General features: G+C 44.4%; 1 protein-coding gene across 1 annotated transcript in view; it reads left to right on the top strand.

The window, feature by feature from the left end:
* LOC149864632 (collagen alpha-6(VI) chain-like) overlaps positions 1-14,329 on the top strand; it is a 72,563-nt gene that overhangs the window by 49,827 nt on the left and 8,407 nt on the right. Inside the window, exons 29-31 of the mRNA XM_090049795.1 lie at positions 1,230-1,265; positions 1,354-1,390; positions 5,169-5,662. Of these exons, the coding sequence (XP_089905921.1) occupies positions 1,230-1,265; positions 1,354-1,390; positions 5,169-5,662 (567 nt within the window). The remainder of the gene's footprint in view (positions 1-1,229; positions 1,266-1,353; positions 1,391-5,168; positions 5,663-14,329) is intronic.

The following is a 14,329-nucleotide window of genomic DNA, read 5'->3' as shown; positions in this document are numbered from 1 at the left end:
TCTATAATACTTAACTGGAAAGCTAGAATCAAAGTAGCTATGCCAAGATTTCACTCATCTCTGGGTGCATCTACACATCGCCATACATCTACGATGTTGCTACGGTGCTGTGCTGTAGTGCTTCTTTTCTGGAAGTACTAAAGCACAGCACAGTAGCCGCCTGTACCTCTCCATGCGGGTGGTGCATGCTTAAATTTGCCTGCTACGTCGCCATAGCAAAACACTATAAGCAGGGAATGTGCTGCTATGGAGAGGTAGCAGGCAATCACATGGAGATCCACATGATCACTTCATCACCATAGTGGTAAGTAACAATTTATACTAAATTATCACCATAGCACGATAGAGTGACATCATCGCAGTACAGCAATATGTAGACACTCCCTCTGAAATTGTGTCTAGACTCCACTCAAAACTAAGTCTTTTTTTAATCCTGGTCAAATAAAGTGCCCAGTTAATTTCCTGCTATGATACATTGATGTTTAGGAGAAGTGATGTTATATCTGAATTTTAAGCATGCTGGGCATATCTACATGAGATGTTTACTGCAGAGTAAACTAATTCGCTTTGCAGTAAATATCCTGTGTCTACATGTGTGGCCCTATTAGGCCATGGGAAGCTAATTAACTCCACTGCAAGTGTAGTACTATCCTGCTGTGGAGTTGTATTTTTTTTACTCTGCAGCACTGCACAAGTAGATGCTGATGTGACTGGCTGGGGCACAAGGGTGCCTCAGTGTGAGGGCTGCTTGCCAGCTAGACCCACACTGGAGCACCCTCATGCCCCAGCTAGCTCCATCACAACATGTTGAGCTGGGTTGGAGCAGCTCCAGACTGGCAGGTAGCCCCAGCTGTGAACATGGTGTGGTCCTGGATGCATCTGTAAACGCAGCACCCAAGAGCAATAAATTCCAGCACAATATGTGCCAAAGTTTATTGCATCACATTAATATGCATATGTAGATGCGCCCACTGAGTACTTCTCCCCATGTACATTTTTATTTATTCTTTGTTCTTTCTCTCTCAAATTCCCCAAAATAAAATATCCAGACTGAAACAGTAGCAGCTGTAATGATTTTGGAATTCTTAAGGTCACAACAGTATGATACACAATCAGATAAAATAGTTCAATTGGCTTATCTCATGAGCCATTCTTACAGCTTATTGTCATTAACTATGGAGTAAAACTATTTGAAGAGAAGTAGTAATCTGTAATCTTTGTTTTTATAGGGGCCAAGAGGACCAAAAGGAGAGCCCTCATTTCCAGTAGGTATCTCTAGCATAGTCTATTTTTAGGAGTTTAGAAATCACTTGGCCAGATGAGCACTTTTATTTTTCCTTTTTCTACCCACAGGAGTGTGGCCTAATTAACTATGTGCGCAACCACAGCCGTAAGTACTGCATCTTCCTGTGTAGTGTTAACAGCTAAAATGATATGCTGGGGGAAGATAAATAAGCTCTTAGTAGGCACTTGGGAATAATCAATGCTTTGTTGAATAACGAAGATGGCTCATGTGTCCTTCAAAGGAATGCATGTGTCACAATTACCCAGCCTGCAACTGAGTGGCATAAATCAATCCTTTATAACAGTGGTACTCAACCTCTGGCCTGTGGGCCAAATCCAGCCCACAGGGCCATGTCATCTGACCTGCGGGGCTCCCCACAGGTCTGGAAATTTGGTGATGGGGGAACAAGTGTCAGTATTAATTACTGAGGCTCTGGAAGCCACTGTGATGATACTACCACTGATCCTCTGGGGTGCCACTATATTCTGGACCCATGGGGGTGATAAAGTGGTCCTGCATGCTAAGTCACTTTGGTGCATGGAGCTGGGCTAGCATGTGTTGGGCCACTCCAGTGTGCAGGGTCAGATCCAGTATATGCAGGGTCAGATCCATGGTGCACGTGGCCAGATCCATGGGGTCACTCCATGTCTAGATCTAGTGTGCTAACCCCATGCTAGATACAGCATGTGGACTGACTCCACCTGCATGATCTTGCTTGTGGAGTTAGAAGGTTGAGCACCACTGCTTTATACAGAACATAGGCCTGCTCATACATCCTTGTTCATAAGAGTAGTCCTAATTTTCAGTGACAATTCAGATGAGTTGGGAATATTTGGGAGCAGAGAATATTAGAGAGCATATTGGAGTGTTTTAGCCCAGTATCTCTAACTATAGACACTGCCAAAGCACAAACTCAGGAGTTTTGCTGATCTTCTGAGTAATATCTATTATTGCCCCAAATGCTGTGGAAAAGCAAGAACTGTCCCAATCTACAGTAGGTACATATAGAGCAAAATAAAGGCCAGATCCTGAACTCTCAGTACATGTAATATATGTAAACTGAGAGATTTTTTTTTCATTCACAGGGTTTCTGGGAAATAACGTGTGGGCAATGTCTATCACTAATTGTTTTATTTTTAAAGGTATTTTAGGAATATATTTTTTTTTAAATCTGCTAATACATATTTTTCCTTTTCCTTTCCTTCTCTTTTCCCTTTTTATGTTCAGCTTGTTGGAGTGGTAAGTACCACTTATTTTAACCAAAATGGTAAAACTTATTAATGCTTCTAGTGAAGGTAGTTAGGCAGAGGCCTGACTAGCTAAAACCATTTTTTTTGTTCTGGAGTTTTGCTTTTTGGTAGATCAATTACAGCTTTTCTCTGACTAACTGAGCACTAAAACTATAGTTCCATAAAGAAAGTATGCTACTTGCTCCCTGCCCATTTTGTCTCTGCTTTTCAAACTATCAAACTTTTCTTCCTGCAGCTGCAGTGTTTTGCTTTTCTTTCTCTTTGGCTTTCCTCTGAGCATGTTATACTGATGGAGATTTAAAAATAAAGATTCACTCTGCTTTGATTTGCTTTTGCTTTTGAGCACCTCAGCATGTCCCGATCATCTAAATCCAGATTGACTAATATCAGAAGAGTTCAGCAGCTTAACATAGCCATCAGATAAAACTGCATAAATAAGAGTTATTTTTCCCCCTTTTTGCCTATTTTGTTATCTGATTTTCTAGGTGTAGCTAAAAAATAACCAAGCTGCTAAAAGGGACATCTGTTGCTTCAGTCTCCTAAGTTATTTCATTTCTACTTATGACCTGATTTTTGAGAGCTGCTGGACACCTTCAGTTATTAAATTCAGTGGAGCCTACCTCTGATCAGCATCTCTGAAATTCAGGCCACTGTTGTAAATCGTTGCATGTCTCTAAATCACTTGCCTTCAAATTACTAGCATTTCCAATCCTTTATTTCATTTGTTTCTGGAGTTGTTAGGCCCCATTTGGCTGACGCTCTCGAATGTTGCAATTGCCAGATTCAAGGCATTTTCTTTTTCTTTATCTTAATAGCATAGCTCTTTCCCTGCATTATTTTCTTTCCTTTATGTCTTCTTGTTGGTGTGTCTTAAAGATGCAAGAGACTGCTCCAGTCCTTGAACCTATGTATTTCTATGTCCGCTTGCTCTCTGCGTACTTTGTCCTCTATTCACCTCCCCTGGCCTTCTCACTCTATCTGTTTATATCTTAATTTCTTCTCTGTCCACCTTCTTTTTTACATTCTGCTCCCCAGGGTTGCCAATTCTTTGGTTTTTTCCCTGTGTTCTGATCTTCATCCCATTTTCCTCCCTCCCTTTCCCTTTCAATATATTTCAGGTCTATGTCATTATCATCTGATCTCCCCGGGGCACTGATGCACTCTATTCCAAATCAGAATCAGCGTTGGAAGTGATACTGATAACATAGGAAAAGTCCCCAGCAGCAACAACAGTGTAGAAAGTTTAGAAATCATGAGCTGGGAGAAAGGTTTGAAAAGCTTTGTTTTTAAGTGCAGGTTAGATGCATATTTGTCAGGGATGGCTTAGGCATATGAGGCATATCCTGCGTGAGTTCTGGCAATGGATTAGAGCAGTGGTCTCCAAAGTGGGGTGTGCAAGATGATCCACTGAACTTCTTATGTAAGAACTTCCAATATATGTATATTTATATAAATATAATAGGAGTGCATGCTCAAAATTTTTTTACTGATAGGGGTGCGCAAATATAAATATACATATATGGGGGTACATGCTCAAAAATTTTTTACTGATTGGGGTGCGCAATCAAAAAAGTTTGGAGACCACTGGATTAGAGGACAACTTGAAGTCCATTATAGCCCTACCACTTAATGATTCTGTGTTTCTCTCAAGTAAACTACCTTGTATCCTACTACTGACTCCCCATTCCAGCCCACTTAGCTGATCATCTTCTGATGCTTATATCTTCAGAGTATTTCTTCCTGTGCTGTAATGTTCTCTGGCTGAGAACCACCTTAATCTGCTTTACAGCCTCTGCCTGCCAAGTGTTAAAATTATAGTAATCTTCGTATTTCACTGGCTTTCTTTTAAGTCCTGTAGTCCAAATAGGAGTGTTGAAGTGGTGTAGCCATGATGGTCCAGGAAATGTACAATACTTCGTGGTATCTTTTATTGGACCTACAGTATAGATGGGAGAGATGTTTAACAAGCTTTTAGGCATGAAGTGCCCTTTTTCAGGTCTGGCAAAGCAGCAGACACAGACTATAAGCTAAATAACCCTTCCCTTGAAGTCCAGTATCTTCTATCTTCCTTACCACATGCCTCTGCCATTTGAAGTCATTGGAAATACTGAAATGTGTTTTTTTTAAATGGAAATTACCAAAATGTATTGGTGCTGTTAAGTAAGAAACAATATAAACAGTCAGCTTGCTTGTGCTTGACACTGTTAGGTCCCTGCAGTGGGAACAGCATTTTCCACAGGCAGAGCTCCAGAAATGCTCTCAGGATATGTTACGGGAAGGGAGAAGCTCCCTGCTGATCTCTGAATTTTGCCAGTTTTGTAGGCAATATAGTTCATGAGAACGTAAAGCAGAAAAAACAGTTTTGAATTCTCCCTGCCCTTTCCTTGGCTCCTGTTCTAAAAGGAGCAGTCTCTCTTTTGAAAGAACGCAGGGACTGCGGCTGTACTTAAGGAAAAGGCCATGTTTCAATCCTGAACTATGGCCCAACACAATCTACCTTTGTACCATTTTCTGCATGGTGAGTTTGTATCATCGTGTTATATCACAGCTCCATGGGAAGTAAAAAATAAATAGTAAACACCTGCTTTTTTAAAATTTTTGGTTCAAAAACCATCTGTTTTTTTATGTTTTAGAGAAACCGGAATGTCCAGTGTATCCAACAGAATTGGTGTTTGCCTTAGACTTATCTGAGGATGTCACCCCTCAGATATTCCAAAGGATGAAAGACATAGTTATATCAATAGTGAATGACACCAGAACGAGAGACAGCAACTGCCCCATTGGAGCTAGAGTTGCCGTGATGCAGTATGGTTCACATACACACTACGTGATCCGATTCTCAGAGTTCTACAACAAGAAACAGCTCATTGAAGAAGTAGAAAATCTGTCTCATCAGAGATCCAAGACTGTCCGGCATATTGGCAGTGCTATGAGATTTATTGCCAGGCATGTCTTCAAGAGAACGCTGCAGGCTCCTAATGTAAGAAAAATAGCAGTGTTTTTCAGCAATGGGCCATCTGCCGATGCATCTTCAATTAACACAGCGGTTCTGGAGTTTAGAGCATTAGATATCATTCCAGTAGTTATTGCTTTCAATGATGTACCCAATGTCAATCAGGCCTTTAAGGTAAGAAAGCCACTAATGTTTTATTCTTTATGTTTGATAAAAGACCTTGAAAGAACATAATATTTTACAGTATTCAAAACCCATGGGGTCAAATTAATCTCTGGTATAACTCATGGTCTTCTACAGAGGTATACTATTGCACAAATTTGGTCCATTTGTATTGATTATCTGTAACTATATCTGGGGTCAAATCTTGCAACTCCTATGTTAATGATTTATATCAAAGCTAGTGATTTAATTCACTGCAATAAAACTACTAGAATAAGGACTTTGAATACAGTGAATAAGAATTTTAGAATGTGCCTCTTAATCTAAGTATTTTATCAAAATGCATTCAAGGCCATGAGTCTGAATCACTACTGCCTTATAGTTTGTGAGGTCATTCACTAGACTTCATAGACTTCATAGACATTAGGGCTGGAAGGGACCTCAGAAGATCATTGAGTCCAGTCCCCCTGCCCAAAGGGCAGGAAGTCAGCTGGGGTCATAGGACCCCAGCAAGATAAGCATCCAATTTGCTCTTGAAGGAGTTCAATGTAGGTGCTTGAACCACCGCCGATGGCAGGCTGTTCCAGACCTTGGGGGCTCGGACAGTAAAGAAATTCTTCCTTATTTCCAGCCTGAAACGGTCTTGCAGTCATTTATAACTGTTCGACCTCGTCATCCCTTGGGGCACTGTGGTGATCAAGCATTCCCCCAGATACTGGTGGTCACCCCTGTGCGAGTTGGCAGCAATCTGATCCAGCTTCGGATCCAGCCACTTTGGATGCCAGGGATCTGATCCAGAGCTCCAGACTGGGTTTCTGCTTCAGTCTGGCCGAAGTGGTTCCAAAGCTTCAGAACTGCCTCAGAGATCTGGCCATAGGGTATAATGGGGAATCAGTGAAATATCTATAACTTTGTTGTTTAATGTCTGATTTGGATGAACTTTGCAGGGGTGGTAGCCTCTTCTGAGAGCATGAAGCTTGCCAAGTTTCAAGAAGATCGGTGCAGGGGTTTGGGGGAAACTGTACCTCAAATTCTTAAAAGCAAAACTCATGTCACGTCTGTATGTTACAACACAGGGGGGTGAAAACTGCAGAGATGGTAGCTCCTGGTGAAGCCACAAAGCCTGCCTGTTTGGGGGGAACTGCACCTCAAGCTGCGGACAAGCAAAACTCGTGACATGGGTGACACTGTGTGCATTAAGGCACAGCAAGGATGGCAGCTGCAGGGATGGTAGCCCCTGCTGCAGCCACAAAGCCTGCCAGCTGTCAAGGAGATTGGTGCAGGGGGCATGTGGGGCATTCCTGGCTGCTGACAGATAAAACTCGTGACATGGGTGCTTGTGCAACTGACTGTGTCAGTCTTGGAGCAGTTGATTGTATTGATTCTTTCCTCTCCTTAGTCTCTGGTTTTGTAGATGTTAATTGATGTTAAATAACTGGTTACATTAGCTAGGTACTGTATATTGAGCTGGTCCCTGAGTGAATCATGATTGATTGGTAGCTGGTAACACAGTAGCTTAGCAGCCAGGCCTGCAGTAGTGTCTCCCATGCCCCAAGACAGACAGTTGCACAAGCACCCACGTCACGAGTTTTGCCTGTCAGCAGCTAGGGGTGCAGGGCCCCAGAAGCCAAAACCCCTGCACCCATCTCCTCAACAGCTGGCAGGTGTCATGGCCATAGCAGGGGATACCATCCCTGCAGCTTTCATCCTTCCGCGCCTTAACACACACAGTGTCACCCATGTCATGAGTTTTGATTATCTGCAGCTTGAGGTGCAGTTCCCCACAAACCCCTGCACTGATCTTCTTGAAATTTGGCAGGCTATGTGGGCTCACCAGAGGCCACCACCCACGCAGTTTTCACCGCCCCCCCCCCCCCCCCCCCGGTGTTGTAACACATAGCAGAGACATGAGTTTTGCTTTCAAGAATTTTTGGGTGCAGTTCTCCCTGAGCTCCTGCAACAATTGTCTTGAAACATGGTAGGCTTTGCGGCCTCACCAGGGGCCACAACCTCTGCAGTTTTCACTGCCCCCATGATGTAACACATACATGTGACATGAGTTTTGCTTTCAAGAATTTGGGGTGCAGTTTCTCCCAAGCCTCTGCATCAATCTTCTTGAAACTTGGCAAGTTTCATGCTCTCAGTAGAGGCTACAATCCTTACAAAGTTCATCCAAACCAGACAAAAAACAACAAAGTTATAGCTATTTAATCGATTCCCCATTATACCCTATGGCCAGGTCTCCAAAGTGGCTCTGAAGCTTTTCCGAAGTGCTTTGGAAACTCCAAACTGCTTTGGAAATCCTAACGAAGCCAACACTTTGATCCGGACATACTGCTTCAGATGCAGAAGTGTCTGAAGCTTCTCTGAATCCAAAGCTCTGTCCAAAGCCTCGCACAGCCCTATCATTCATCCATGTGCAAAGTGAGTGCATTACCACAATGGGGAAAGGCAGTAAATGAGAACACGAGGTGCAAGGTAGTGGAGAATAAAGGTCTGAGAGTTTGACAGATGTACAGCTTTCTACCTGGGCTCTCTTTTTAGCCAGAAATAGTTCATTGAGTAACAGTCATTGAATCAAGAAATGGTAGAAATTAGGTTCAATAGTCTGTAAAGAAAAATCATGATTTGTAATTATGTAGTAACCTATGCATGTCACTGATGAGATAGATACCTCAAGACAAAGGGATTGCACAGCTGAAACAGAGGGCACACCTTGGTTTAAAGAATTTTCATTACTACTCATGATAATACATGAAATGGAAAGAGCCCAGTTTGATAGTCATGGATGAGGTTGCATTGGTAAAACTTCCACACAGAAGCACCCTATGGCAAACTGGGCAAATTTGGTGTGGAAATCCCTGAACATGGAGTCCTACATTTTACAAAATCATCTTTTAGCAGAAGAGTTTAACGAAAAAAAGAGGAATTGGAAAAAAATATATTTCTCCAGAGAGACTAAGTTATGGTTGAATAGTGGCAGGAAATACCAGTTTTGCTTTTTTTCTCCTTTTTTCTGTCTTATACTTGCTCTGACATAGCTTAGTAAACTACTTTTGGATATGGTTCCTGCCCAGCAATCTCTCCTGTTCTTTGGTGAGATTTCCAGGTATTTATAGCCCTACTATTGTATTAGGATAGTGATTCTCAACCAGGGTGCCATGAGATGGTTTCAAAGGTGGCACAGGGTCCTATGCAAATGTTAGCACTGTTAATTGGAGAAACACAATTCACAAGAGAAACCCAGATATTTTAATTAGGAATTGATAGTACTAAAAACTTTTGACCTGTTGTGGTCTTTCTGAGTTCTTTGCAATGGAAGAATTGCTCTATTATGTAGCATATTCAAAAAAGTGAAAGCTAAGAGCTCATATTTTCTGAGGGGCTCCTTGATTCTAACAAGGGGTAACCTTGAGTCTAAAACAGTTGCAAACTGCTGTATTAGGATAATACTTTTGGGGGCTAAATATTACAAGAATATTGCAAGATGTTCTTTGTCATAGGAACATGTCAGATTCATTCCCTTACATGACTGTCATTACTCAGGGCACATTAGACTCATTTGTCCTGCTGGGACATGATAGAACAAGGAAGAGATTCAACTTCTATTTGGAAGAGAAAAAAAAGCCAGTGGGAATTTTACAGCTTGTATAGTCTCTAGAGTAATATTGCAGCTAAAGTGATTTTTCAGTAAAACATGTTTGCGTCTGCCATAGATTTCCAAAGAAATCATGTAAGAAGAGGAGCTGGGATCCAAAACCACAATGCTATAAAGATACTTTTAAGGGAAAACAGTTTAATACAGCAGTGTTAAAAAACCTGCACAAACGGGCAAAACACTGGAGATCTTGGCTTTAGAAAAGTTGAAAGAGTTCAAGGCACAATTTGGCACAAAAAATCTGGAATTCGCAGATGTCTTAAATAATTCAATCTTAACATGCCTCTACATCAGTGTTGGCTAAAATGTAAAATCCTTAAATAGATGCAGAAAGCCTTTGGGGAATTTTCAGTATAACCCTCTTCTTTTTGAGACTCACCCCATGGATTGAAATCTGTTTAAGATGCACAGTGCAAACTTTCATATACAAGAGGCAGTAAGGCTTTCTTAGGGTGATATCTTTTATTGGACCAACTGTGTTGCTTTCATATGTCCTTTACCTCATCATCCTTTATCTTTCCTCATGAAGTAATTATTTACCTCACTTTGCTTTTCTACTCTGGCAACAAATATAAACTGTATTGTTGGGTTGTCCAACATTTGAAAAAATCCCAGATTCAGAATATCATATGTAAATTTTTGGAGACAAATTCATCCCAGATGTGACTGACACAACATGAAGTTATATTCAGGGATAAGCTGGGTGCCCTCTATATTGCTTGTCATATTTAACATTCACAGAATGTCCAGCACAAAGGTTACAAAATTAAACTAAGAAAGAAATTATATCAGGTTTAGAGAATTTTTCTGCAAAAATAACAAAGGCATTGGCTTTTTTCTATTTGTACTGAATTAGTTTTATACTGTTCATTCTGTCCCCAAATAAGATGAGTAGTAACAAAGTTATGGAAACTCAGTTACAATGTGAACTTCTTTGTCAGTCATCAAACCATCCAAAGAGAATTAAAGTGCTGGCAGGCAAAGCTTTACACAAAGTTCAACTTTATTACTAGAGTTCTTCCAGACTTGATAAGTAAGTTGCACTAATTCATAGACAATTGTAACAAAAAAATATGCCCGCATGGAATATATTAAGAGTTTAAATATTTGTGATGATTCTGTTGGCTGTGAGACTTGATTTACCAAAAGTGATTATGAGGTACCTTGCATTGCAGATTCTTAGGACACTGCTACATGTTCAAATTAAAGCTGGATAGAAACGAGCTATTAAATTCTTACACATTTTCAAGCATTCGTTTTGTAGCTGGTTGTCTCATTTTATAACTGGATGGATATTAGGGCTGTGCAAAGCTTCAGGTGGTGATCCAATTTGGAGATTTGGCCCAATTCAGTGGCCGAATTGCCGAATCCGAATCGAATCCAGGGACCAATTTCAAGGTCTGAATTGATTCAAAGTTCTCCGAATCTTTGGAAAAGATTCAGAGAGCTTTGATGATTCGGGCAGTCCCCAGTGGCTGCAGCTGGACACTGTGCTGGTAAGTACGGGGGGGGGGAAGGGACCATGGAGGGACCCCTGCCAGCCCTCTGGCTCCCCCAGCCCCGCCACAGCTGCCCCATCTGCCCCAGCTCCCAGCCCTTTAAAGAAAAGCCCCAGTGCTTACTGGGTGCTGGCGGGCAGGGGGGACAATCTCTGCTGCCCCTCCCCACAGCCTCACACTGCATGGGGGGGCTCTGCACAAGCCCCCTAATGCCCCCTCACTTCCACAGCCTCCCCCCAGGGGGGCCACACCCAGGCCAGCTCTGGCCATTTAAGGAAAAAAAAATGGAGAAAAGCCCCAGGCCTAACCACTCCTGCAGCAGCCTCAGGGCTTCAGGAGGCTCATGCAGAGCCCCCACATGGCTCAGGGCGGTGGGGTTGTCCTGCACCAGCAGGAGTGGTGAGTGTGGGGCTTTTCTCTGTTTTTTTTTTCCTCAAAGAGCCAGAGCTGGCCTAGGTGGGACACCCATGGGGGTGGGGCTGGGGGAGTTAGGGGGGATCAGGGGGCTTGTGAAGAGTTCCCCATGCAGTGGGAGGCAGCGGGGGGCAGCAGGGATCACCCCCCCCTGCCCAGCAGCACCTGGTGAGCTGGGGCTTTTTTCCCAAAGAGCAGGGAGCTGGGGCAAGTGGGGCAGCCATTGCCGGGTTGTGGGGGATGGGCCTGGCTGATTGGGAGATTCAGAAATTCAGCAGCAGCCAAATCTCCAAATCAGATTCGACTGAATCGGTTTGAAACAGTGATTCAAATCACCAAATCATAGATTTCATAGACATTAGGGCTGGAAGGGACCTCGGGAGATCATTGAGTCCAGTCCCCTGCCCAAAGGGCAGGAAGTCAGCTGGGGTCATAGGATCCCGGCAAGATAAGCATCCAATTTACTCTTGAAGGTGTTCAATGTAGGTGCTTGAACCACCTCTGCTGGCAGACTGTTCCAGACCTTGGCGGCTCGGACAGTAAAGAAATTCTTCCTTATGTCCAGCCTGAAACGGTCTTGCAGGAGTTTGTGACCGTTCAACCTCGTCATCCCTTGGGGCGCTCTGGTGAACAAACATTCCCCCAGATCCTGGTGGTCACCCCTGATAAACTTATAGGTGGCCATCAGATCACCCCTGAGCCTACGCTTTTCCAGGCTAAAGAGTCCCATGGCTCTCAGCCTGTCATCGTAAGAGCTGTTTCCTGACCTCTGATCATGTGCGTGGCTCTCCTCTGGACTCTCTCAAGCTTCTCCACATCCTTTTTGAATTGTGGAGCCCAAAACTGGACGCAGTACTCCAGCTGCGGCCTCACCAAGGCCGAGTACAAAGGGAGAATGACGTCCCGGGATTTGCTCGAGAAGCATCTATGGATGCAAGCCAGCGTTTTGGTCACCTTACTAGCCGCAGCATTGCATTGGAGGCTCATGTTCATCTTGTGGTCAATGATGACCCCCAAGTCTCTTTCTTCTGTAGTGCTATCCAACGTAGCACTGCCGAGCCTATAAGGATGCTGAAGGTTTTTCCTCCCAAGGTGGAGAACCTTGCATTTTTTGGTGTTAAACACCATCAGGTTCTCATCCGCCCATTTGCTGAGCTTGTCCAGGTCAGCCTGGATCACTCGCCTATCTTCTGGCATGGATGCTTTGCCCCAAAGTTTGGTGTCATCGGCGAACTTGGCCAGTCCACTCCTGACTCCAATGTCCACATCATTAATGAAGATGTTGAACAGGATGGGTCCCAGGACAGAGCCTTGAGGGACCCCACTGGTTACAGGGCACCACGATGAGTGACTGCCATCGATTACAACCCTCTGGGTCCGACCACGAAGCCAATTTCCCAGCCAGTGGATCGTGGTGGAGCCAAGGCCACAAGTGGCCAGTTTGGCCAAGAGGTGATCGTGGGATACCAGATCAAAAACTTTTTTGAAGTCAAGATATATGACATCAATCTCTTCTCCCTCATCCAGGTGATAGGTCACCTGGTCATAGAAGGAAATGAGATTGGTCAAACAAGACCTACCCGCAACAAACCCATGCTGGCTATCCCTTAGGATGTTGGCGTCCGCCAGTCCATTAAGGATGACCTCTTTAATAAACTTTTCTAAGATCTTCCCCAGGATAGAAGTCAGGCTAATGGGCCTGTAGTTAGCCGAATCCACTCTCCTCCCTTTCTTGAAGATCGGCACCACATTGGCCTTCTTCCAGTCTTCGGGCACTACACCAGAGCGCCAGGAGTTTTCAAAGATCCGTGCCAGGGGCTGGGCTATGACGCTCACCAGCTCCTTGAGTACCCTGGGGTGCAGATTGTTAGGGCCGGCTGACTTGAAGGTATCCAGCTTCTCAAGGTGTTCCTTCACGAGGTCAGCATTTATGGAGGGTAGGGGATCCCCATCACCCAGATCTCCCTGTCCCACAGCAGGCATGGGCGTCCCATGGGACTGATGAAAGACTGACGCAAAGTACCTATTTAATAGGTTGGCTTTTTCCTGGGCGTCAGTTGTCAGTTGCCCCATCTGGTTTAGCAGGGGTCCAACGTTGCCCTTGCTTTTCCTCCGGCTCCCCACATATCTGAAAAAGGACTTTTTGTTGTCCTTGATGCTTGAAGTTAGTTGGAGTTCAGTTGCAGCCTTGGCTTTCCTGGTTTGCTCCCTGCAGGACCGGACCAGTGCAGAATAATCCTCCTTGGAGGTGAATCCCGTCCTCCATCCTTTGTAGGCTTTCCTCTTTAGCTGCAGGAGGTCCGCTAGGTCCCTAGAGAACCAGGAGGGCTGCTGTGCCTTCTTGCTGCCTTTCCTCCGTGTTGGAATAGATTTAGCTTGTGCATTGAGGATCGCTTCCTTGAGAAGCAACCACTCTTCTTGAACTCCCATCTCCCTGGGGTCACGGTCCCTGAGGGCCTGACCGACAAGCCTCTTGAGCTTGTCAAAGTCGGCTTTTCTGAAGTCAAGGACTTCTGTGCTGCTGACTGACTTGCCAGCTTTACGGCGGATGGTGAAGTTGATCAACTCGTGGTCGCTGTCACCCAGCTTCCCATCGATCACTAGGTCGCCGATTAGGTCGTCCCCCATAGCCAGTACCAGGTCGAGCAGTGCTTTGCCCCTCGTTGGCCCATAGACTTCTTGAGTCAGGTAGAGGTCATCCACGCACGAGAGAAAGCTTTGCAACCGCTCAGATTTTGCTGAGTGATCTTCCCAGGAGATGTCCAGGTAATTGAAGTCACCCATGACAACCAAGGTCCTGGAGCAAGCTGCCTCAGTCAGTTCCCGGGCGAACTCCTGGTCAAGCTCAGGACTTTGAGTGGCAGGTCTGTAGTAGACTCCCACCATTGTGTCCCCTGTGCCGTTTTTCCCATGAATTTTTACCCAGAGGGTCTCTAGCTGTCCATGCCGGTCACCAACATCAGCTTGCAGGGACATGTAGCTTTCCTTCACATAGAGAGCTACACCCCCGCCCCTTTTGTCAACACGATCCCTCCTGTACAGGGTATAGCCCTCTATACCCGTGGTCCAGTCATGGGTGGAGTCCCACCAGGTCTCCGTTATCCCAAT

Source organism: Crocodylus siamensis, chromosome 5 (genome assembly GCF_052110815.1).
Source record: "Crocodylus siamensis isolate JL-2025a chromosome 5, ASM5211081v1, whole genome shotgun sequence".
In the NCBI taxonomy this organism is placed as follows: domain Eukaryota; kingdom Metazoa; phylum Chordata; order Crocodylia; family Crocodylidae; genus Crocodylus; species Crocodylus siamensis.
This window is presented reverse-complemented; position numbering and strand designations above follow the sequence as displayed.